This window comes from Balaenoptera borealis, assembly GCF_965194805.1.
Source record: "Balaenoptera borealis genome assembly, chromosome: 4".
Taxonomy (NCBI): domain Eukaryota; kingdom Metazoa; phylum Chordata; class Mammalia; order Artiodactyla; family Balaenopteridae; genus Balaenoptera; species Balaenoptera borealis.
Window position 1 is genome coordinate 86,520,469 of NC_138861.1, and position 26,086 is coordinate 86,546,554.

General features: G+C 35.9%; 1 protein-coding gene across 7 annotated transcripts in view; it reads left to right on the plus strand.

The window, feature by feature from the left end:
- RFC1 (replication factor C subunit 1) overlaps positions 1 to 26,086 on the plus strand; it is a 73,294-nt gene that overhangs the window by 1,951 nt on the left and 45,257 nt on the right. For 5 of the 7 annotated variants that reach the window (XR_014244098.1, XM_082390490.1, XM_082390488.1 and 2 more), the window contains exons 2-4: positions 8,237 to 8,365; positions 12,785 to 12,860; positions 15,756 to 15,878. Coding sequence is in view for 6 of the 7 variants with exons in the window: in XM_082390490.1 (XP_082246616.1) it covers positions 8,237 to 8,365; positions 12,785 to 12,860; positions 15,756 to 15,878 (328 nt within the window). In the remaining variant the exon portion in view is untranslated. Of the gene's footprint in view, positions 1 to 6,213; positions 6,301 to 8,236; positions 8,366 to 10,505; positions 10,624 to 12,784; positions 12,861 to 15,755; positions 15,879 to 26,086 lie in introns of those variants that run through there. The other 2 variants (XM_082390493.1, XM_082390489.1) reach the window with 2 other exon arrangements.

The window sequence follows — 26,086 nt, forward strand, 5'->3', positions numbered from 1 at the left end:
GAACAACAGCTTATATAGTCAACTTTTGATTATTCAGTTACTTTAAATGATTGGTTCTTTTCCCTCTTAGTACTCCTGTTCATAGTGCATATGAGAAATAAAGACCTTCTCAGAAAAGAAGTGGGGAAAAGGTTCTATAAAGTACATAAGAGTTTTGGATTATATTAGTGTTTAATTTAGTCCTTCTGTCTTGTAGTACAAAACTTAGCAGACTCCTAGACCAGAATTCTGTTCAACCTATGTTTATTGAACACCTATGCACAAGTTATATTGTACAGTAGTTCTTAACTTTTGCTTGGGTCACAGCTTTCTTTGATGTTGTGGTGAATGGTATGCAAGTTTCCTGCCCACAGAAATACATACGAATACATACCATTTTAGGGGATTCACATATCTTCTGAAGCACTTTTACAGGTGCAAGGTTAGCAACTCTTGCCCTTGGAGCTGCATCTTTTTCTCAGATCTTTTCCAATTAAAGTTACCAAAGGAATAAAATACTATATATCCACAAAATGGAATACTATGCAACCACTAAAAAAGAGAAAACTTTATGCCCTGATGTGAAACAGTTGCCAAGATAAGTGAAAAAAGAAGGTGCAGGACAATATGTAAAGTATGCTACCACTTTATGTAGAAAAGGAGAGAAAAGAATATGCATATTTTGCTTGAAGATGTGAAGGATACACAAGGAACTAACTGATAACATTTGTTGCCTCCAAAGGTGGGAAATGTGTGTCTGAGAGGCAGGGTGGGAGGGAGACGTTTTACCCTTTTGAATTTTTGAACCATGTGAATATAATGTCTGTTAAAGGAATCTAAATGAAATTAAAATAAACAGAATAAACAGTAGCCATGTAAATGATTTGAATTGCTACAAGGATTTAATTATTTGCTCAAAATGGGAATAAAACTTGAAAGATGCCGTTTTTAAGAAATCACCATATATAATTCATTGGCTGGCGTAGTTATTTATTGAAAGTATGCATAAGTTTGAATTAAACATGCATGAAACTTAAGGGAAAGCCTTTTTGAAGAGCTGTCAAAGAGAGTCTGACTACATCTAAGCTGCTTCATTGCAGCATTCTGGGGGAGACCTTTCACACTGTAGTTTACTATGTGAATGCTCTCCTGGAGCAGCGTTGTCACCCTTTTATAATGTGTTGGGTTTTCGTTGCTGCGCGCGGGCTTTCTCTAGTTGCGGCAAGCGGGGGTTACTCTTTGTTGCGGTGCGCGGGCTTCTCATTGCGGTGGCTTCTTTTGTGGGGGAGCACGGGCTCTAGGTGCGCGGGCTTCAGTAGTTGTGGCACCTGGGCTCAGTAGCTGTGGCTTGCGGGCTCTAGAGTGCAGGCTCAGTAGTTGTGGCGCATGGGCTACAGTAGTTGTGGCACATGGGCTCAGTAGTTGCGGTGCACGGGCTCTAGAGCGCAGGCTCAGTAGTTGTGGAGCACGGGCTTAGTTGCTCCGTGGCATGTGGGATCTTCCCGGACCAGGGCTCGAACCCATGTCCCCTGTATTGGCAGGCGGATTCTTAACCACTGCGCCACCAGGGAAGTCCTGGAATTGTTTTCTTAATTTCACTTCTGGATTGTTCATTGCAAAAGTATAGAAATATAATTGGTTTTAGTATACTGATCTTGTGTGTCATGCAACCTTGGAGAACTCATTTCGTAGTTCTAATAGTTTTTTTAGTGAATTCCTTAGGATTTTCTCTATTTAAGATCATTTCATCGGCAAGTAAAGATAATTTTTCTTCTTCCTGTCCAATCTAGGTGCCCCTTTTATAATTTATTTTTTTCCTAATTAGTTTTTTTTTTTTTGCCACAGTGTTGAATAGGAGTAGCAAGAAGGATCTGTATTTTTCCTGACCTTAAGGGACTGCATTCCAACAACTTACCTGTTGTTTTTAAAGTATAATATAATTTTAACTATTTTAAAATTATTTCATTTCATTTGTCTCTTCTGTGCTGCTATCAATATACAATATTAGTCAGATGTATAATTTTGCATTTAAGTGGTTTTAAAGATAAAAGATTTTTACATTTGGATAGGTTTTGTGAAGTGTGTTGGTGATAATCAATTTCTGCTTGTGGATTTGGTGGAGGACTTAAAAATATTAATCAGAAATATTTATATTTCTTTACTTTCAAAATAGAGAAGTAAAGCCAAAATGTAATATTTTGGCAGCTACCCCACAGAGCACTGCAGTACTTATTTTGCATAAAATCCTGTACTCTTCAAAGTAAGTGAACACAGTGGCATGATTTGCTTTCTCTTTGCATTTTTGGTAGGCACATATAACTTGTTGGTTGGTTGAGCCCATCAGCAGTGAAAAAAAGTTATTAGAGCTGTTTGGTTATACTTCAAAATAGATATATATCAGCTTTTGTACTTTGACTTTTTAAAGTTAAAAGGTCATTATGATGGCTTACCTTGTGCAGGTTTAGGAGTATTTACTGCAAAAGAAATTTTTTTTAAATCTCTGTTAATAGATTTATAATCAACCAAGTTAGAAAATTCTAAAAAATGCATGATTTTTTTGAGTACCAGCGAGGTCTGGTACTTTGTCTTGACTTATGCATATTAAAATTGCATTTGGGTTGCCTGATAGGCGATGCTTCTCTTTAATAGTGTTGTAGAATTGTTAGTTACACCTTAGGGTAGGAGAGTGCAATAAATCTTTTTTTTTTTTTTTTGCTTACACTTAAGAGCATTTAAATTTCAAAACTTTTACTAGAAAATGCCTTGTTGTCATTCACAGTTTTTTCATCTGTCAATTAAAGTTAAAGAATGTCATAGATTTGTTCTGTGGATTAAATTAATTTTTTTAAGTGTTTAAATCATTGTCTGGCACAGAGTAAGTCCTATTTAAGGGTTTGTTAAAAAAGTAAATAAATGAAGCCCTAAATCAGGGCATTGGCAACAGAAATAGAGGAAAGAAAACAGCAGTATTTGGGAGATTAGGTTGGGTTGGTTGATTAGGTGGAGGGTCAGAATGAGGAGGAAAAACAGTGCTCATTTTTCTGTTTTCGGTGAATGGTGGTGCTATGCATTGAGGTGGGAAATAGAGAGAAGCAAGCCTCCAAAATATGGGCTTAGTTTTGGATATTATGAGTTGGAGGCACCTTTGGGGCATTTGGTAGAGGTGGAGATGACAGACTATTGGCTACATGGATATGGAGCTCAGAGGTCTTGAGTCGAGACAAGATTTAGGAAGTAGCAGTGTGTTTTTAAGTGGTACTGATATTGGGCTTCCCTGGTGGCGCAGTGGTTGAGAATCTGCCTGCTAAGGCAGGGGACACGGGTTCGAGCCCTGGTCTGGGAAGAGCCCACATGCCGCAGAGCAGCTGGGCCCGTGAGCCACAACTACTGAGCCTGCGCGTCTGGAGCCTGTGCTCCGCAACAAGAGAGGCCGCGACGGTGAGAGGCCCGCGCACCGCGATGAAGAGTGGGCCCCGCTCGCCGCAACTAGAGAAAGCCCTCGCACAGAAACGAAGACCCAACACAGCCAAAAATAAATAAATAAATAAATAAGTGGTACTGACATTGAGATGGATGTGAGTTAGCTTGTGCAGTGTGAATATGTGAATCAGAAGTTTTTAACTTAAGGTTCATGGAGAGCCATTAATAGCCTTCAGAAAAAAGCCCTGAAGAAGAGGAAGTATTATACTAAAAGTGAAAGTGTTTTGCTTTTTGTAGCCACAATGTTGTAATATGACAAGAGAGTACCATATTATAGAAGTAATAATACACAATAAGTGTTAATTTAATACCCACTTAAAGTTTCTTAAAACAAAGTGCAATAGGTAAAGTGATGGCAAAAAATTAATCTTAAGTAAAGATTATTTTAATACACAATCTTTAAAAACAAATTTACCATGAATTTCATTTTACATAATTAAGAACTTCTCTTTCTGAGCCCAGGTGTGAAGGTCAGTGACCTTAGGAATAACCACTCATGTGTTCAACCATTATTAATTAAGCATCTGCTTATCTGAGGTGCTGGCCCTGTACTTGAGATACAGAGGTGAGCAAGCTAGACAGGCCTGCTGTATGGAACTTACAGCAATGTTTTCAAACTCAGATTTCTATGACTGTCAAAAGTATCTCCTGCTAATCATTTTGGGACCCATTTCAGGTGTTGCTTCTTTTGGTAAACTGTCCCTGAGGCTCTCTGTGTTAGGTGCTCCTGGTGCTCTTACAGTTTTGTGACTTAGCTCTGTCTTAGCACTGCTTTGTATTTAATTCTTTATATACTAATTTGTCTCCCAGGTAGCCTCATGAGGGCATTTTCCTGTTTGTGTCCTAAGTGTCTGCCTGTAATCACACAAGGATCAAATGTATCAGGAATAATGAGAATGGAAAGGCCGTATTGCTAGTTGTGGAGTATGGCTACTTTTGCATAGATCCTTAGAATTATGGTAAAACTATGAGGGGGCAGTCATGGTCAAGTAGAGAACTATGAAAGGGATTTGGAGTCAGAGGACCAGGTTCCATTCTGTTGTGCCATCTCTTCTAATCCCCACAGGAATCCTGTGGAGTAAGTGGCATTATGAGGAAACTAAGGGCCAGAGAAGTTAAGTAATTCATCCCAAGTGTCTGGAAGTAGGTGGCAAAACTGACAAAAAGCTTTTTTTTGTCTGACTTAATTCCACTTACTTACCTATAAAATGGAGATAAATCATTCTATTTGCCTTTATACCTCACAGAATCATCAGAAGAGATAAATCTCTATGTCCAGTAGCTGTAAGTAAAAGCGTGAAAAACTTACTTGTTACTATTAGCTGTGTGTGCTAAAATTTGTTTTAATTTTTATGTGATTTTTGCCTAAATCTTTTGCCTTATTTGAACTGACCTGTTCACTTAGTAACTATTAAAAAAGAAAGTAAGAAGAGTGAATTACTACTCTCTTTTGGTTCCCGAAATAAAACTATTTCTTTTACCATTTACTTTAGAAATGAAATTACGGGGACAAAGGGTATGCACATTTAAAATTTTGATAGATATTGTTGGATTGTCTTGGAAAGGTTATACCAATTTTTACTTTTATTAGCAGTGTAGTATGTGAGCATGTTTCCCCACAACTTTGACATATCTGGGCATTATCAATCTTTTACCGCTTAGGGAAATATAATCAAGTTCTAATTTATCTGTTTATTATTTGTGAAGTTGAGCATCTTTTGTTACGTTTGTTGGTTATTTGCATTTCTTTATAATTTGTCTACTGGTAGCTTTTACTCATTTTTCTACTGGGTTATTTTTTATTGATTTGTAGGAGCCTTCTTATATATAACATGTTGTAGATATTTTGTTAGTTGCTTATATTTTAACTTTGTTTATGGCATCTTTTGTTTTATTTTTATGCAGTCAAATCTGTCTTTCTTTATGGGTGGCTTCTAGCCTTGATGTTCTGCTTGGAAGGACTTCCCTTTGCTAAGATTATAAAAGTAAACTTAAAAATTTGTTCCTTTTTCTACTCATATACTCAGCAAGAATTATTCCGTGCAGTTAAGAGTGATGTCTAGATCCATTACTTGGGAGTTTGATTAGTCACTAGTCTTCGAAGACCTGGAATACCAGACAGGGAATGTTAATTAAGAGTAAGGTGAAGTCACACTATAAATTAAAGTCAAATTGGTGACCTTTGGCTCTTAAATGTTCATACACCAGATGGCTGCTCACACTGGAGATAATCCCTAAAAAGGTGTGAGTATAGAATCGCTTTCATTCTGATGTAAATTCTTTTCCGAAAGTTTAGATTTTTAATGTATATTGAGTTAGATCAGGATGCTGTAATTTAATTGTTCAGCTGCCATCAGAGTATAAGGGCATGGGGAGTGGGAGAGTAGGGTAGAATAAAGGGAAAAGAAAAGAAAAGGGTTGTGAATAGGAAGAATTACTTAGGGAGGAAAGGTTGCAACAATGCTAAGGATTGGCAGTATGGAACAGACAAAAATCAGAGAGCTCAACGTTACCAACAATTCCATTTCCTGAATTATATTTTGTTTTCTTTCTCTTGCTTTTTTAAGTATTTGTGGTTCCAACACAGATGGAAAACCACCATTGACTTTAAGCTGATTATTAATATTTAGTTTTGATATTTCCATGGTGCATGTGTGGTGTGTGTGTGTGTGTGTGTGTGTGTGTGTGTGTGTGTGTGTGTGTGTGTGTGTGTGTGTGTGTGTGTGTATGTATGTGTTTGTATGTGTTTTAAAAATCACCACTGTTTGAATGAAGACTCACTTGGTAATTTCAAAAGTGAAACTCCAATGTGAAACTCTCATTTCCTCCAGAAGCAATAAAGTAAATAGTTGTTAGCCTCAAACTCAATTCTTTGCAAATTATAGGGAAGACTGTGGCTTTCTGACTTTCTTATCCATATATCTTTTCTTTAGCACCTGACACAAATGTCTCAGTTTCATAGCTGAGGTATCCATTCTGCAAACAGTATTTTTTAGACTTAGACTTTATTAGTATGGATTTGTGACTTTTTTAAGAAATTTACAAAAGAGGGTGTAAAACTAGGGAAGTCTGTAACCTTTCAAAAAAAATTTAACATGTCTGTGTACCTCATTTATCTGTTTTCTTTATTGCCTTAACCACAAAGCTGTGTGTGTGTGTATGTCTTTCTATAACACACTTGTTTGGGATTTTTGACATTTTAAGGGTTTGACAATTACTGCGAGGATCTAGGAGAAAAATTGTTACCTTTCTTACACTTGGTAAAGTACTTTTAACAGGCATTTTCCTCACTACAATAGAGATAGGTTGGAACAGGTTAAAAGAATTGAAGACTCAGGCTTATGACCATTAAGGATAGGAATAGGGAAAACAGTACAACAGGCTCTTGAGCCCATCCTTTGGAATTCAGATCCTAAATTCTCACTATTCTTTGTTCCTTATACCCTTGCCTGTGAGCAGAGACAACTGTGAACGGAGATGTTTCAGTGACATGAAGGGATAATAAATAGTTCATAAATGAGGGAGAAGGGAAGCTTTTTACTGAGCCAATGTTGTGATAGATGCATGATTAATCCTCATAAAGTGTAGGGAGTATTAGTCTCACTTTACTGATGAGAAAACAGATTAAAGTAACTTGCTCAGGGTCACCCAGCTAGAAAGCACTAGAGCAGAGATTCATACCAGAGGTTTCTCATTCTAAGGTCCGTTCCCTTTTCTCTATACCACAGTTTCTTCAAAGCTAAAATCTAAAAGGGTAGGGAAGAGTATGTATGCAAAGGATAAGAAAGGTGAGTGATATTAATTGTAAATTACATTGTAAATGTTTCAGTATGATTAATTTGATTCTGTTGTTTAACACGGGGTAGAGTAATTGAAGAAAGTATTGTAGTCAAAATTTTTTCTTCAGAATTTGGAAAAATCATGTAAAGGAAAATAATTTCAAGGTTCTTAGTTATTAAGGTCTTAAATGATCAGGGTTCTGAGAGTTATTCTTCTCTCAAACTGGAGTATAAATCCCATAGGTGGGACTTCCCTGGTGGCACCGTGGATAAGACTCCGTGCTCTCAGTGCAGGGGGCCCGGGTTCGATCCCTGGTCAGGGAACTAGATCCCACATGCATGCCGTAACTAAGGAGCCCTGGAGGTGCAACTAAGGAGCCTGCCTGCTGCAACTAAGACCCAGTGTAACCAAATAAATAAATAAATAAATATTAAAAACAAAATCCCATAGGCAAGGATTATGTTCTTCAACTCTTTGTCTTCTCACCTGCTATGCCTGAGATGATGGAGTGTGTGCATGCCTGATCAATAAATGCTTGTTACTTACCTCTTTAGTAGTTGTGCTGTCGTTAGGAAAAATTTCCTTTGTTTATTTTTGCCCTGTTTTTGGCCAGATTCTGAGAATTAATATTACTTTTCATTAGGCACATTATTTTTTTAATCTTTTTTTTTGGGGGTGGGGGGTGATGCACACCACGTGGCTTGCGGGATCTTAGTTCCCCAACCAGGGATTGAACCCGGGCCCTCAGCAGTGAAAGTGAGGAGTCCTAACCACTGGACCGCCAGGGAAGTTTCCGGACACATTATTTTTAACTGAGGTAATTTTATCAGTTAACTTTTGCATATAGAAAGAATGCTGCTGCACACATGGAACTATCTCATTATGAAGAAATTACCTAGAGTAAACCAGTGTGTGTGGAGAGTTGTTCCTTTTTACAATTGAAATTGGAATTTTGTGCAGTTAATGTTTGTTTATGATTCTCCTTTTTTGCTTCTAGGATATTCGAAAATTCTTTGGGGTTATACCAAGTGGAAAGAAAGTTGTAAGTGAAACAGCAAAGAAGAATGAGAAAACTAAGTCTGCTGAAGAAACTATAAAAGCAAAGAAAGGAATAAAGGAAATCAAGGTCAGTTTTCCAGATACAGTATTGAATTGTATAAAATAAACTCAGTTCTGAGATTTGATTTATTTGGAGCCTTGAGTAAATATAGATTTCAACTCATTTAGCAGAGGAAGAAGAAAATAATAAGGTATTACTTATTTCTGGTTAATATATCTTACTGCATTCATAGCTTGGTGTTTTCCTTCACTAGACGTGGAACCCTTTTTAGTTGTTAAAACTTTGTGTTTTAAGACCAAAATTTGCTTATAAAGACAGGAGTGCCAGGTGAATGGTATTGGGCTTCTGGTGAGGGAAGGCTTTGGAGGAAAGCTTTATTCTTTTTCCTGTCCTCCTTGGGCCTCAGAGAAATTAAGATACAGCGTCACTATGAAAAGCAGACAATGACTACAATAGTGTATTTGAGTTAATATTGTTCCACTTTGTGTAAAATGTAAGAATTCTGCAACTCTACAGGTCTGTTTACCACCACCCCATCCTTTATGCCCTAATTGGCATATGTATTATATCGACATATATTAATACTCCACATTCAGTGTAATAATTATTGCTGTAAACTGACATTATTTTGAAGAAGTTAAAAGAGGAAAATTGATTTGTAACCACGTGTGGTGATGGATGTTAATGACTAGTCATGATCATTTTGCAATATATACAAATATCAAATCTTCATGTTATACACCTGAAACTAATATAATGTTACATGTCAATTATTTCTCAATAAAAACTTACCTTAAATTAATAAGATAAACAAAATTAAACAAAATTTTAAAAATATGTAAGATTAAAATTATAAACAAATATATATAATAATTTAAAATAAGCAAACCATCAAAATCATCAATAAATTATAATTTAAACACATAAATAATTTTTTTTTATTTCTTAGGTGAGACTAAAATAAAAACCTCAGTTTTCTGCTCTGCAAAAAAAAAAAAAAAAAAACAAAGAAGAGAATTGATCTTTTGTACTTAACTATGTATTTGCTGCTTCTAGTGCTTTTCATTTCTTACTGAAGATCTGAATTTCCATCTAATATAATTTTCTTTAAACCTGAAGAATTTTTTTAAGCATTTCTTGTAGAGTAGGTCTGTTGGCAATGAATCCTGTAAGTTTTTGTTTATCTAAAAATGTCTTTATTTTGCCTTCATTCTTGAAGGATATTTTTGCTGGATATAGAGTTTTGGATTGACAGTTTGTTTCAGCACTTAAAAATGTCCCATTCTTTTTTTGGCCTCCATTTTTCCTGGTGAGATGTTAGCAGTCATGTTGTATTCTCTTGTATGTAATGTATTATTTTTCTCATGCTGCTTTAAAAGATTTTCTCTGTATCTTTGGTTTCAGCTTTGCCCATGGTGTACCTGTGTGTGATTTTCTTGTGTTTATACTGTTTAGGGTTTCTGAGCTTCTTGACTCTGTAAATTTATATCTTTCTTCAAATTTGGGAACTTTTGCCATTATTTCTTCAAATATATTTCTGCCTCATTCTCTCTCTCCTCTTCTTATGGAATTCCAATTATATACACATTAGAATTTTGGAATTGTGGGACTTCCCTGGTGGTCCAGTGAGTAAGACTCCATGCTCCCAGTGCAGGGGGCCCGGGTTGATCCCTGGTCTGGGAACTAGATCCTGCGTGCATGCCGCAACTAAGAGTTTGCATGCTGTAACTAAGAAGTCCTCACGCCGCAACTAAAGATCCCGTGTGCCACAGCTAAGACCTGGTGCAGCCAAAATAAATAAGTAAATATGTAAAAAAAAAAAAGAATTTTGGAATTGCATCACAGATCATTGCAGCTTATTCATTTTTATTCTTTTTTTCCTGTGTACTTCAGATTGGATAATTTCTCTATTACTGTCCTCAAGTTCTTTGACTCTTCTGTTATCTCCAATTTGCTATTAAGCCTGTGCAGTGAATATTTTGTTTTAAGTATTGTATCTTTCAGTTCTAGCATTGCCTACTAATTCTAACGTCTGGATTCATCTCAGTTTCGTGCCTTTTATCTTGAGTCTGTGGGTCATATATTAGTCAGTTTGGGCTACCATAAAATACTATAGACTGACTGACTTAAAAACAGGAATTTATTTTCTTACAGTTCTGGAAGCTAGAAGTCTATGATTAAGGTTCCAGTCAATTCAGTTTCTCTCGAGAACTCTCTTTCTGGTTTGCAGATGGCTCCCTTCTTGCTGAGTCTTCACATAGCCTTTCCTTGGTGTGAGCACGTGGGGAGAGAGGTTGAGAGACAGAGTGAGTGAGTGTATGCACGTGAGTCCTCTGGTTTCTCTTCTTATAAGGACACTAACTTGTCAGATCAGGGCTCTACCCTTATGACTTCATTTAACCTTAATTACCTCCTTAGAGACTCCATCTCCAAACACAGCCATACTGGGGGTTAGGGATTCAATCTATGAATTTTGGGGGGATACAAGCATTCATTCCATAATATTCTGCCAATGGTCCCCCAAAATTCATGTCCTTTTTGCATGCAAAATACATTTATTCCATTCTAAAGCCCCCCAAAGTCTTAATTCAGTGCATCACCAGTTCTAAAGTCTGAAGTCCAAAGGCTTATCTAAATATCATCTAAATCATATATGGGTGAGACTTGAGGTATGATGCATCCTGAGACAAAATTCTTCTCCAGCTGTGAACCTGTGAAACCAGACAAAGTATGTGCTTCCAAAATATAATAGTAAGACAGGCATAGAATACACATTCCCATTTCAAAAGGGAGAAATCAGAAGAAAGAAGGGGGCGACAGGTGCCAAGCAAGTCTAGAACCTAGCAAGGCAAATTCTATTTGATCTTGTTTGATGAAATATCTGGGCACCTTGTGGCCCAGTCAGGTTGACAGATAAAAAGTAACCATCACAGGTCACATTTCCTATTTCTTTGTACATCTGGTTATTTTGGATTTACCTTGCATAGTGTGAATTTTACAATGTAGGAACTTTGGATTCTGTTATTTCCTCCAAAGGGTGTTAATTCTTTTAGTTTAGCAGGCAGTTAACTTGCCTGAACTCAAACTCCAAACTCCTGTCCACTCTGTTATGGGCAGCATCTGAAATCTTTGTTCAATTTTTTTTAACCTTAGCTGGGCACTTCGAGTTTTTGTGTGCATATATAGTTCAGGAGACAGCCACAGATTTGGGCTAAGTTTATTGACAGAATTTGGAACACCCCTTCTGTGGCTCTCTCCCTCCTGGGATACCCCTTTCTCTCACTTTTGAGTTATTGTCATTGTTTCTAACCCTGTCCTCTAGTCTGGTGGTGTATTTGAATTACAGTGGTTTATTCATCTCATTTTCTTCCAAGCTAGTTGATTGTGCTTAAGTTTTTGAAGTTTTATTATAATGGATAGAAACATATTTCTACCTTGTAATTGATTATAGTCGGTTTTTTTGCTGTCTGCTTTCTTGATTTTTGGGGGGGGAAATTTGAATGTGTTAGAAATGTAATGTATAACTACAAAATATTAGTAATAACTTATGAATATGTTAGAAATGTGTATATAACTAAAAAATATAAATATTAATACCCTTTGCCTTGGTTTTATTTAGTTTTCCACCAGGCAATGAGTAGTGATAGGCCCACAACTCCTTAGCTTTTATTTCTGTCTCAATTTTTCATTTTCAGGAAGCACTTGCCTTGTAATATCTGATATCCTTTTACTCTTTGTTATACATAGGTTAGTGTTGAAAGTGGAAATGAATAATAATATAGCCTTTTCTACAATCCTGCCTTTGCCATCTGATGCAATTATTATCCGGCTTATTCTCTCCCCTGCTCCTTCCCGTCCCCCCCAAGTTTTATTGAGAAATAATTGACATACACCACTGTATAAGTTTGAGGTGTACAGCATGATGGTTTGACTTACATATATTATGAAATGATTACCACAGTGATTACCACATGTGGGTGCAGATACCTTTTCAAGTTAGTGTTTTTGTTTCCTTTGGTTATGTTCTCAGAAGTGGAATTGCTGGGTCATATGGTAGTTAGTTCTATTTTAAAGTTTTTGAGGAACCTCCATACTGTTTTCTGTAGTGGCTGCACTGATTACAGTCCCACCAACGATGCACAAGGGTTCCCTTTTCTCCGCACCCACACCAGCATTTGTTATCTCTTATCTTTTTGATGATGGGTCTGGCCTGTTCTTTAGCATAATTCGGGCATTACTGACATTTGGGGCAGGATAATTCTTCGTTGTGGAGGACTGTCCTGTGCATTGAAGGATGTTTAGTAGTATCCCTCGTCTACCCACTATATGCCAGTAACACCCTCACCCCAGTTACGACAAGCAGAAATGTTTCCTGGGAGGGCAGCGTTCCTCCAGTTGTGAACTATTGCGCCCAAATCTAATGAGGAAAAAACAGCTAAGTTATATGGGCTTCTCTGTGTTCTAATTATACTGTGATGTTTATAGGTAAATAGTTCTTGTAAAGAAGATGACTTCAAGCAGAAGCAACCAAACAAGAAAAAGAGGATCATCTATGATTCAGGTAATATTTCTTTTGAGGAGCTTTCAAGTTTACAGACTATTTTATATCTGTTAGAACAGGGTTTTCCAGACTGACGTTCTGAGACACACAGCTCTCTGTGATGTTAACAGGTGCTGTGAGAAGAGGGCTCTATGTTCAAGTAAAGTTGAAAACAACTTTATTATACTACAGAATTTATCAGAGCCGAAATATGTTAATATATTAAAGTTTTGTTCGGGAGGGGAGATAGTATATACAGCGTGTCTGAAACTTACTTTGAATATGGTATATTTATTTTTTAAAATATTCATATTAACTTCTCTTTCAGCTGAGGTTCTTAGAAACTGAATTTGAAAAATAGTGCCATAAAATGTTGCTTTAGAAACAAAGATCTAAAATATAATTTTTGTGCTTTTGATCTGGTCCTTTTTTGTTGCAGTTAGAAAGGAACAAACACAATTTAAAAACTTTGAATATACAGTTGACCCTTGAATAATGCAAGGGTTGGGTCTTCAACCCCCCTTGTAGTTGAAAATCTGCATATAACTTTTGACTTCTTGCAAAACTTAAGTACTAATAGCCTACTGCTGATCAGAAGCCTTGTCAATAACATAAAAAGTCACTTAATACATATTTTGTATGTTATATATATTTTTTACTATGTTCTTACAATAAAGTAAGCTAGAGAAAAGAAAGTGTTATTAAGAGAATCTTAAGGCAGAGAAAATACCTTTACAGTACTGTACTGTATTTATTGATACTGTAAGTTTATGTCATCTGTTTACAAGATGAATCATCTCTCATTACCTACATCAATATCGTCTAATATGATACAAAAGACTGTAGATGTTATATGTATTACTAACACTAGACATCAAAAATGAAAAGGTAATGTGAAAAGGAAGTTAGTATTTATTTACAGATATAACGATTCATGCATTGATAATGAAGAAGCAGCAGTATGATTGCTTTATGGTAGCCTAGTGTTATTGATACAATTGCTTCATGATAGCCTAGCCTATGCACTAATGAATGAATCTGTTATAAAATTTTGGCATACAGTATTAGTCATATTCATAATACAGTATTGGAAACATTGTTACATTAAAAAAAAACTCACCTGTGATGATAGATAGGCTGATATGCAGTTTCTCCAGTTACAGAGAGGCATACTGTATAGTAATGTAATTCTTTGAAAGCAAAGTTATAAAACAGAAAACTAACACATTAATTTTATATTAAAGATCACCTTATACCTATGTAGGGATAGACTAGTATCTACATATATTTTATGCATTCATAACATACTTTTTTCTTAACTTTTTCGATATTTCTAGGCTACGTGGTTTGTCTCTTTTTTCAAATTGTTGCAAATCTCCAAAAGTTTTTCCAATGTATTTATTGAAAAAAATCTGTGTATAAGTAGACATGTGCAGTTCAAACCCATCTTCAAGGATCAACTGTACTTTTAAGATAGGGAACATACATTTTTATGCATGCCTTTTATGATATGTTAAAATAATGGTAGAACTCAGGAAGTTTTAGGTTTTGCTTTTTTTGGAGAAGATCTATTTGGTATGAATTCTTAAAATTAGAAATGTAACCTAAGGAAGCATTTATAGATTGTCAGGATTTTGACAGTGACAGCAAAGATTCTGACTCATTTTCTAAAAGTACTTGAGTGTTTATCGTGAGTCTTTTACTGCTGTATAGAATTGTAAAGAATTTGAAATAAGTACATATCACCATTCCCCAGGAGTTTCCATCTTTTGGGAAAGTGGAAATTTAATTGTTTGATACATTTTAGAACAGTATGAGACAGGATTTAAAAATGCATGGTGAGAGGAAGAGGAAGGACACTAAAGTTTCTGAAACTCCTCTATTGTGTACCAGACGTATACGAGGTATTTATACTTTGTCTTGATTTATATTTAAGTGCTCTGGGTGATTAGATTGTGGTAGACAGAATAATGGCCCCCAAAGATGTCCACACCCTAGTTAATAGAACCTGTGTATATGTTAGGTACATGGCAAAAGGGAATTAAAATTGTAGGTGACATTAAGGTTAATAATCAGATGACCTTAAAGTAGGGAGATTATCTAGATGGGCCCAATGTGGTCACAAAGAAGAGGAAGGCAGAAGAAGAGATTTAGAGAGAGATTGACTATGGAAGAAGGTTAGAGAATTAGAGAGATGGCAGCATGAGAAGGACTTTGCCTGCGGGCTTTGAAGATGGAGGAAGTGGGGGCCATGAGCTAAGGAATGCTAGCAGTCACTAGAAACTAGAATGGTGAGGAAATGGATTCTTCCCTATAGTATCCAGAAAGGATCACAGCCTTCCTGATGCTTGATTTTAGCCCAGTGAGACCCAAATTGGATTTCCAACCTCCAGAACTGTGAGATAATACGTTTGTGTTGGTTTGTTGTTTTTTTTGGCTGCTTCATGCGGCATGCGAGATCTTAGTTCCCTGACCAGGGATAGAACCCGTGACCCCTGCAGTGGAAGCACGGAGTCCTAACCACTGGACCACCAGGGAAGTCCCCATTTGTGTTGTTTTAAGCCACTAAGTTTGTGGTGATTTGTCACAGCAGCAACAGAAAAGTAATACAAAGGCTTAACACTGGATAGAAGGCAACCTATGAGAATTTATAAAAGAGATTTGCCTTGAAAAGGGTCTTGAGGAATTGGTTAATAATAACCACTTTAAGGGGATTCCGTGGTGGTCCAGTGGTTAGGACTTGGTGCTTTTACTGCTGTGGGCCCGGGTTTGATCCCTGGTCAGAGAACTAAGATCCCGAAAGATGCATGGCACAGCCAAAAAACAAACAAACAAAAAAACCACAAAAAAACCCACTTTAAAAACACACTATATTATACTATTTCTTTTCAAAGTTTTAATTTTCCTGTCATTTAGATTCAGAATCAGAGGAGACAGTGCAGGTAAAAAACTCCAAAAAGCGACCAGAAAAATTGCCACTGTCTTCTAAACCTGCTAAAATTCGACACCAGGATCCTGTTACATACATTTCAGAAACAGGTAAGGGTACCGAATGTGTTTATTGTTTTAGAAAAAAGCTCAGTGTGTGTTATGTTCTTGAGCTTCTCGTTGGTATCTAAATGTACCTCCTTCACTTTGAACTGAATTTCTGTTGCCTTTTTTGGTTTGTTGAATTATATTTACCAGGGGAAGGCTGTAATTATCTTTGGCATTTTCTGTGAGTTAAGGGCCAATTACAGGGGAATTGGTTCTTAGAATTTTTTTAAAGTGCTGTTTATTGAAGCATATATGTTGAAGCTCTGTCTTGAATCATATATTCAAATATTGGGTTGTTTTAAAACTTTTTAATGTAAGTTTTTTTATCTTGGGTGTTAAAGTCATAACAATCTTAAGTATATAATGACTGTTCATATTTGTGCTTTATAATCTAGCACAGATGTGACCTAAATTCCTTATATTCTCTGGTGACACAAAAGATTTTAGCATTGGCTTTTAAAAAAAATGATTGTCAGTGTATTTATATTTATTTGAGCTGTTTTGACTGGTCAAAAAATGAGACATTTATAAATGTACACTAATCTTAAGATTTCATAGTATAAATAATTGTTTCATAGATAGTATTCTTTTATGGTGAGGAGCCCTGAATTATATTGTCATCTTAGGAAAAAAACTTCGATGGGTGCATTATAAAGTCATTTAGATTTTAGCATTGTTAACTCCTAGAGGAGACCATCTTCAAATTCACAGAACCTGTTTTATCAGTTCCTATATAGAAATGCTTAAAGGGGCCATGAGAGCGTCTGATACCTCATTGGTTTGTTCATCTTAAGGAAAACCTCTGACACCATTATTTTTAACACTCTGCTACTTGTATTGCTAGTGAAGTGAATACACCTGGTTTGAAGAGACAGGGTAAAAACCACAATTATTTTGACACAGCATGTTACAACTTACATTCAACAGACATTTATTGATTGTCTTTTCCGTCCTAGATACTAGGTGCTGGGGGTACAAAGATGATTAAAGACTCCTAGGTACTATAGGAATTGCCTGAGGCTGCAATATGCAATAGTCAGGGAGAGGGCTTGATGGAGAGGGTAAGATTTGATCTAACCCTTGACGGATGAGCCCGTGATGGAGGGAAGGAACATGTCTGGGTAATAAGATGGGATTATTTAAAGCACAGCATCCAGCACAAGGCTTGATGTATTCCCAGGACACTGAAGAGATTGCTTGCCCACATGATGAGGAATAATGAGAGGTAATGAAGCCCATTTAGGGAAGATCTTGGAAGCTAGGCAGAGGAATTCCACATAGCAGGGAAAAGGGAACCATTAAAGTTTTTGAACAGTTATAGAATGATGAAAATAGTATTTTAGAGTGATTGCTAGTATTTAAGGTGGGAAGGAGAATAGAAAAGTCATAATTGGGGAGGCTGAGGCATTTATGGTAATCTACGAGTGAAGTAATGAGAGTCTTAAAAGTTAGCGATACTTAGGGACTGATCTATAAACATTTTGAGAGATGAGTTATAGGTTATGTTTTTGGATTACCTGTGGGTTTCATTCAGCCATGCTATCTATGGTTTACTATTAGGATAATTGGAGAGCTGATGTTATTAGCATGATTACATATAAAATTTTTTTATTTTTTAACATCAGCTTTACTGAGATATAATTCACCTTTAATGGTTTTTTAATATAATTTTTTAAAATTTATTTATTTTTGGCTGTGTTGGTTCTTTGTTGCTACATGCGGGCTTTCTCTAGTTGCGGCGAGCGGGGGCTACTCTTTGTTGTGGTGCGCTGGCTTCTCATTGCAGTGGCTTCTCTTGTTGCGAAGCACGGGCTCTAGGCGCGCGGGCGTCAATAGTTGTGGCGCATGGGCTCAATAGTTGTGGCTCGCGGGCTCTAGAGCGGAGGCTCAGTAGTTGTGGCGCACAGGCTTAGTTGCTCTGCGGCATGTGGGATCTTCCCGGACCAGGGCTCAAACCTGTGTCCCCTGCAGATTCTTAACCACTGAACCTCCAGGGAAGCCCCACCTTTAATGTTTTAATGTTATTGGAATTTGCTTACACGTATGGGCTGTTACTTGAGAGTATGAAGGTACTCATGGTAGATAAATTGGTCAGTAAGTAGGGAATGAAACAGGAAAGAAGTCCTTGTATTGTAGAAGGAAGCTGAGACTGGAAGGTCAGAAGCCCTGCCTGGAGGGTACATCCTTGGTTCCCATCTAACAGCTGTGTGACTGGGCTAAAGGGCAGTGAGTCTGTCTCCCTTTATGTAAAGCAGAAACACTAATTGAATAGGCTAGTTGGGAAAACTTAATGGGATGATGCATATGAAAGGGCCAGACCCAGTGCCTGAAACAGATAACAGGCTGTCAAAAGGAAAAAATAAAAATGAAAGAAGCCCGCAGATGAAGCTTTGTAGGCTCTCTGAAACATTTACGTATTTGATAAAGTTGTTCAAATGACCAAAGAGAAAATCTAAGTGACAAGAACATATTTTCTGTAAAATTTTTTGTAAGCTGAGATAAATTTCTTCATTATGGCCTGTGGCAGATTGACTCTTGAACCTTTCTGTTCTGTTGCTAAATATCTGCTCAGGCACGTTGTGCAAATGCGCTCTTCCATTAAAAGGCTCCCTCTTACATCTGGCCACCTTTGTCAAGTTTTGAATATGTGGGAGGGATACTAAAACCAGTATGGTGATAGGTTTATTATGTAACCGAAGGTGGTGTGATCAGGCTTTCCAGTGACACCCTGAAAACGTCAAAGTTAGTGTGCAGACAGCAATGGCCTTCAACTGTGGATCAAGGCTATCGTTATCTTGTGACTTTAGGTACACAGAAGGGTCAAACAATTTAAGCTCTGATCACAGGTTTTCTTAAACACGGGACTGTTTATTTCAGACCAGGTATTTTCGAATGTTATTTTCTGAAGAGATAACTATCATCTTATCTGAAATTTTTATGACCATTAGACAGTAGTTATATCACCCTGCCAAGGGTATGTACATGTGAAAGTGAATGTTGTTATCTTGTCTTAGCAAAAAATCTTGGGGTACAGTATATCTATCTCATATGATGTTCAGTATTACATAGTATTCTGCTTTTTCCTGGATTTGAGATACAGGAAAGAAGTTAGCTGTTTTTTTGCCTGTTTTATCTTCTCATACTTTTTTATGCCTTGGAATGATAGGTGAATGGGAGAAAAGCCCTTTTCCTTCCCATCATAAAAGAGAATGAGACTGTTAAAAAGAAGTCTGCAATAAAATTAGCATAATAAAATCAGAAATATAATGAGTTTCAAAAAAAGAAAAGTGCAGCTTCTTGAAATTAATAAACTAACTAGAAATTTCTTGACCATAAAATAATTCTTTTATTATTATTTTTTTTAAGCCAAAACTACATACAAATTTTCAATGCTGGTTATGAATAAGTATTCATATTGTAGAAATAAATAGTTATCAGTATATTGGGACTTGCCTGGCGGTCCAGTGGTTAAGACTTCATGCTTCCAATTCTGGGGGCATGGGTTCGATCCCTGGTCAGGGAACTAAGATCCCACATGCCACGTGGCCAAAAAAAAAAAAAACCACAACAACAATTTGTCAGTATAAGGTTAAATAAAATATTTGTGGTAATAAAATTGTACTTTTTTTTTTTTTTTTTGGAGTTTGGAGCTTCTTGTGGAAAAGGATTATATGATATGATTCAGTTTTAAAAACCTGTTAATTCCAAAAGAAACAATTTTCTTTACTATTCCATATTTTATCTTTTATAAACCAACTTTTTTTTTCCTTACAGCATAGCATGTGTAGTGTTTAAGAGCATGAGCTCTTGAGTAAAACCTCCTGCCTGGGTTAAACCTTCATTTACCTTCCCTGTGTCTTAGTTTCCTTGTTTGTAAAATGGGGGTATTACTAGTGCCTACATCAGAGGCCTTTGTGCTTGATCAAATGAGATAATGCTTGAAAAGCAATTAAAATAGGGTCTGGCACATTACTGAAAGCTCAGTAAGTATTAACTGTTATTACTGTATTTTGACCTGATCGTATACCTACATCTGCCTTTAAGATTATGCTAAAGACATTTGCTTTTGCTTAGATACTTAGGGCTTTTTTTGATTATATAACTGTGCTTTAGAAATTTAGAAATTGTATTTGACCCACTTATGTTATAGATGTTCTTTGTCCAGTATGGGAACTACTACATGTGGCTTTTGAGCACTTGAAATATTATTAGCCCAAATTGAGAATGTTTTATGTGTGAAGTATAGATTTCAAAGACTTACTACAAAAAAAGGATAAATTATCTTATTAATAATTTTTTAGCATTGATTACATGTTGAAATAATCTGAATCTGTTGGGATAAATGAAATATTAAAATTAATTTCATCTGTTTCTTTTTCCTTTTTTAAAATGTGGCTTGCATTTTATTCCTGTTGCACAGTGCTTTATAAACAATGAGAAACATATTTAGGAAATAACCTTACTTTATTTATTTATTTTTAAATATTTATTTATTTATTTACTTTGGGTGTACCAGGTCTTAGTTGCGCCATGCGGGCTCTTAGTTGTGGCCTGTGGACTTCTTAGTTGTGGCATGCATGTGGGATCTAGTTCCCCGACCAGGGATTGAACCTGGGCCCCCTGTGTTGGGAGTGCAGAGTCTTACCCACTGGACCACCAAGGAAGTCTTGGAAATAACCTTACTTTAGAAAATAACCTACTAAGCAACTATACTCCAATAAAAATTAATTAAAAAAAAGGTTAAAAAAGAAAAGAAAATACCCTACTTAACCTACTTCAGGTGCTTTTGTTTGTACTATTACACAGTTCTTTAGGCTGTATTATTATACAGATCTTTAGGCTTATCATTTAGCTCCATGACACACTTTTCATCATCACTTTGTTTGATTAAATTTGTCTTCTATTACGTATTGATTTTTTTAAAGATTTTTTTGATGCGGACTATTTTTAAAGTCTTTATTGGATTTGTTACAATATTGCTTCTGTTTTATGTTTTGGTTTTTTGACCGCGAGGCATGTGAGATCTTAGCTCCCCGACCAGGGATCGAACCTGCACCCCCTGCATTGGAAGGCGAAGTCTTAACCACTGGACTGCCAGGGAAGTCCCTTACTGATTTTTAAAGTACTTTGACTACATTAGTTTCCCATATTACAGGAAAAGGAAAAAAATTGCTTATACATATCTTCATAGCTAACCATTGACTGTAGTAAAATGTTCTTGTAGGTTGGTAAAAATCCAAATACTTGTTGTACTGGGTAAATATGTTTACTTTTAGTTGTTTAATGAAGTGAGAGACCTTGAGTTTTGTTTGACACAGATGACCTTTTATTATGCAGTTTCATCAGGGGCTGCTTGTGTTTGGTTGAAATGGTGGGGGTTTTCCCTATCTTGAGAATTGTTTATGACGGGTAATTTTAAAAAAATTTTTATTGGAGTACAGTTGATTTACGATGTTGTGTTAGTTTCACGTGTACAGCAAAGTGAATATATGTGCATATATATATATCTCTACTCATTTTTAGATTCTTTTCCCATATAGGTCATAACAGAGTATTGAGTCAAGTTCCCTGTGCTATACAGTAGGTCCTTATTAGTTACATAGTAGTGTGTATATGTCAATCCCAATCTCCCAATTTATCCCCTCCCCACTTCCCCCCTGGGTAACCATAAGTTTGTTTTCTACATCTGTGACTGTTTTTCTGTTTTGTAAATAAGTTCATCTGTACCATTTTTTTGGATTCCACATATAAGCGATATCATGTGATATTTGTCTTTGTCTGACTTACTTCACTCAGTATGACAATCTCTGGGTCCATCCGTGTTGCGGCAAATGGCATTATTTCATTCTTTTTTACGACTGCGTAGTATTCCATCGTAAATCTGTACCATATCTTTTTATCCACTCCTCTGTCAGTGGACATTTAGGTTGCTTCCATGTCTTGGCTATTGTAAATAATGCTGCAATGAACATTGGGGTGCATGTACCTTTTCAAATTGTGGTTTTCTCCAGATATATGCCCAGGAGTGGGATTGCCAGATGATATGGTAGTTTTATATGTAATTTTTTAAGGAACCTCCATACTGTTCTCCATAATGGTTGTACCAGTTTACATTCCCACCAACAGTGTAGGAGAGTTTCCTTTTCTCCACACCCTCTCCATCTCTCTACCCCCCTCTTCAGCATTTGTTATTTGTAGACTTTTTAATGATGGCCATTCTGACTGGTGTGAGGTGGTACTTCATTGTAGTTTTTTTTTTTTTTTTCATTGTAGTTTTGATTTGCATTTCTCTAGTAATTAGTGATGTTGAGCATCTTTTCATGTGATTTTTGGCCCTCTGTATGTCTTCTTTGGAGAAAAGTCTATTTAGATCTTCTGCCGATGTTCTGATTGGGTTGTTTGGGTTTTTTTTTTTATATTAAAAAATGTACAAACAGGAGCTGCTTGTATATTTTGGAGATAATCTCTTGTTCGTTGCTTCATTTACAAATATTTTCTCCCATTCTGTGGGTTGTTATGACTGGTAATTTTTATTGAGCATATAATTCCAGAGGCTGATAGTGTTCTTGAAGTTATAATTATTTTGGGGACATTAAGTGGGAAAAAATTGGGAATGTAGTGTTCTCCAGGTTACCATGTAATATCAGTGACTTGTGACTCGGGAAAATAGCAGCAGAAAATATTATTGGGGAATGTGTGTACTAATTTTCAGTGACATATAGCTTTGTGTACCAAACAAATAGGAATAGATTTCTGTATAGGATAGAGAACTTCTCTTAGATATTTTCAGGGAAACCCAGTGTGACTGAGACAGAGAATTTCCTTGAAGTGAGAGGAAACCTAAGAACTGTGTATTATATTTCTTTCATTATACTTGTTCAAAAATTAATATGGATTTAAAATCAATATTAATTAAAAAAATTAATACTATTAATATTTATAGTCTTTATAAGACTATAAAAGAAACTAAGTTTAGATTTTTGAGGATGAGTATTTAGATTAATATTATTCAGAATTACCTAAGTAACACATTTTCACTGAAAAAGAAACAATTCAGATAAAAAATGTTCCATTCCTTCATCCATCCCTTTTGCCTTACATAGCTATATAAATTAAAAAAATATATATACACACACATATATATTTACATATATACATGTATTTGAGAGTGGCATCTTGTAACATTTCTGCAGCTTGCTTTTTCATAACTTAATGTCTCCTTCCCTTCCTCCTTCCTTCTCTCCTTTTCTCCTCCCCACCCCCCAGCCTCTCTTTCTTTCAATACAGAAAAGATTCCTATCTCATTCTTTTAAACTTCTGCATAGTAAATTTTAATAGTATGCATTTAATTTTTCTCATACTCTTATTTTGGATATTGGATTATTGATGTGAACATACTTGTTTATGCTTCATTGTAATAGAACATATTTAACTATCAATAAGTGGACAATTCACAATGAAGAATATTATCACTTAAAAGAGAATAGAATTTCTTGAGGTTAAGTGGCATTTGTTTTAAGGGTGTAGTTTATTCACCTGTATTATGGAGAATAGAAGGGTGTTCCACTTTGTGCTTCTCAGGTTCAGAAAAGGGACTTTATGTTTATCCTTATTAAATTTTTTTTCTGAAAATTTTTTCTGAAACTCTTACGTTTTTATCTTGTTAGATTCCAGGCTTTTGTATTCTGATTCTGTCATCTATTTTTTTTTTTTTAATTTTACATTTGAATACTTTCATTTAACAATATTAAATTCTCACTGATTTATTTATTTAACAAACACGATTGTTCACTGTTTGTGCCCAACAGCATACTGGACAATCTATGAAATAGATAAGAGAATAAAGCTCAGTCCTGTTTTCAAGGGCTTAAACTCTACTGGGGAGATAAGCCTTTTACATAAAAATTGTAATACAAGGAAACAATTAACAGTGATAAAAATATCTTCCAAGGATATTTGGGCATAAGAGAGGTAACTTTTATTTTGGAAGTTCAGGAAACATTTCCTGGGAGAGAGAGAAATTTGAGATAAACGTCAGAGGTTTTGGTAGGATTTAACATGGAGATTTAGGTACTGTGTATACTAGAAAGGAGAATAATGTGAAGTTTGGAAATCAGTAGTGCTATTTCATATGCATTATTCATTACTTTCTAACTTATAGAAAGAGAAAATCTACTTTAAAAAATTCAATTTATAAACTTTCACAGATTTACTTACACCAGATTAATACTACCTAGTATTGTATTGTCCCTTGTATTTTCTTAATTACAGATCATCTGTGTAGGAATCCCTTACTTTACTTGAAACCTCTGTGTCCACGTGAAAGGCAGAGAGAATTCGACCTTAATAACGTTAACATAAATTTTGTCTTGTATACTATTATAAATTTTTTTCGAAACACTTTTAGACTGACTTCACGGAATGGAATAACATTATTTATTATATGGCTTATATTTCCTATCTGTCTCATTTGATCTTCAAAACTACCTAATATTAAGGGCTGACTTACCTTAAGAAAACTTACTCTCAAAGAATCAATTTTCAACCTAAGGTTGCACAAAGCTTCAGTGAGAAAGAATCCTGTAGTTCTTTGGATGCCCCTCATCCACTTATTTTTTATATCATCTGATTTCATATCTTCTACAAATTTGATAAACCTATCTATGTATTTCTTTCTGAATCATTAGTAAAATTGTTTAGTATTAAGGGGCATGTAAAGAAACCTTTTTCAAAATTGACGTGATCGAATATCAGCATCCTGGATAACAGCTTTTCAGTTTCTTCTGAAGAGCTTTTCAGTTAGTTATGAATCTCAGAAACCACTGTTACGTATCTTGTATTTCTCCATCTTGCCATAAAGCAGTGCTTCTTAATCAAGGGTGATTTTGCCTTCCAGCAAAAAATCTGGCATATCTGGAGTGCTATTTTTGGTCATCGCAACTGGCGGATGCTGCGGCATCTAGTTGGTAGAGGCCAGAGTTGCTGCTAAACATCCTACAGTGCACCAGAGAGCCCCCTGCAAGAATTATTTGGCTCAAAATGTCAGTAATGCAGAGGTTAAAAACCCTGCCATAGCCTATCGGAAGACAATTTGGTAGGTGCTTTGTTACAGTCCAGACATCCCTGTTTCTAATATTCATCTCATCTACTAGTCCTGTAACTCAAAGAATAAATGATGGCTCAGGCCAGCATAGTTTAATCTCAGTGAATCTCTGTCTGCTTCTGTTAAATACTCTCTTTTTGGTTTTTGTTTGTTTGTTTGTTTTTTATTTTAATTTTTTATTGAAGTATAGTTGATTTATAATGTGTTAATTTCTGCTATACAGCAAAGTAATTCAGTTATACATATATGTACATTCTTTTTCATATTCTTTTCCATTATGGTTTATCATAGGATATTGAATATAGCTTACTGTGCTATACAGTAGGACCTTGTTGTTTATCTATTCTATATATAATAGTTTGCATCTGCTAACCCCAAACTCCCGCTCTGTCCCTCCCTCACCCCCCTCCCCCTTGGCAACAAGTCTGTTCTCTGTGTCTGTGAGTCTGTTTCTGTTTTGTAGATGAGTTCATTTGTGTCATGTTTTAGATTCCACATATAAGTGGTATCATATGGTATTTGTCTTCTCTTTCTGACTTACTTCAGTTAATATGATAACCTCTGGTTGCATCCATGTTGCTGCAAATGGCATTATTTCATTCTTTTTTATGGCTGAGTAGTATTCCATTGTGTATATGTACCACATCTTTATCCATTCATCTGTCGATGGACATTTAAGTTGTTTCCGTGTCTTGGCTATTGTGAATAGTGCTGCTATGAACATTGGGGTGCATGTATCTTTTTGAATTATAGTTTTGTCCAGATATATGCCCAATAGTGGGATTGCTGGGTCATAGGGTAGTTCTACTTTTAGTTTTCTGAGGAACCTCCATGCTGTTTTCCATAGTGGTTGCACCAACTTACATTCCCACCAGTAGTGTAGGAGGGTTCCCTTTTCTCCACCCCCTCTTCAGCATTTGTTATTTGTTGACTTTTTAATGATGGCCATTCTGACTGGTGTGAGGTGATATCTCATTGTAGTTTTGATTTGCATTTCTCTAATAATTAGCCATCTTGAGCATCTTTTCATGTGACTGTTGGCCATCTGTAAATACTCTCTTTTTGCCCTGCTCTTGATATTGTTGTGTAGAATTGTTACCAAACCTTT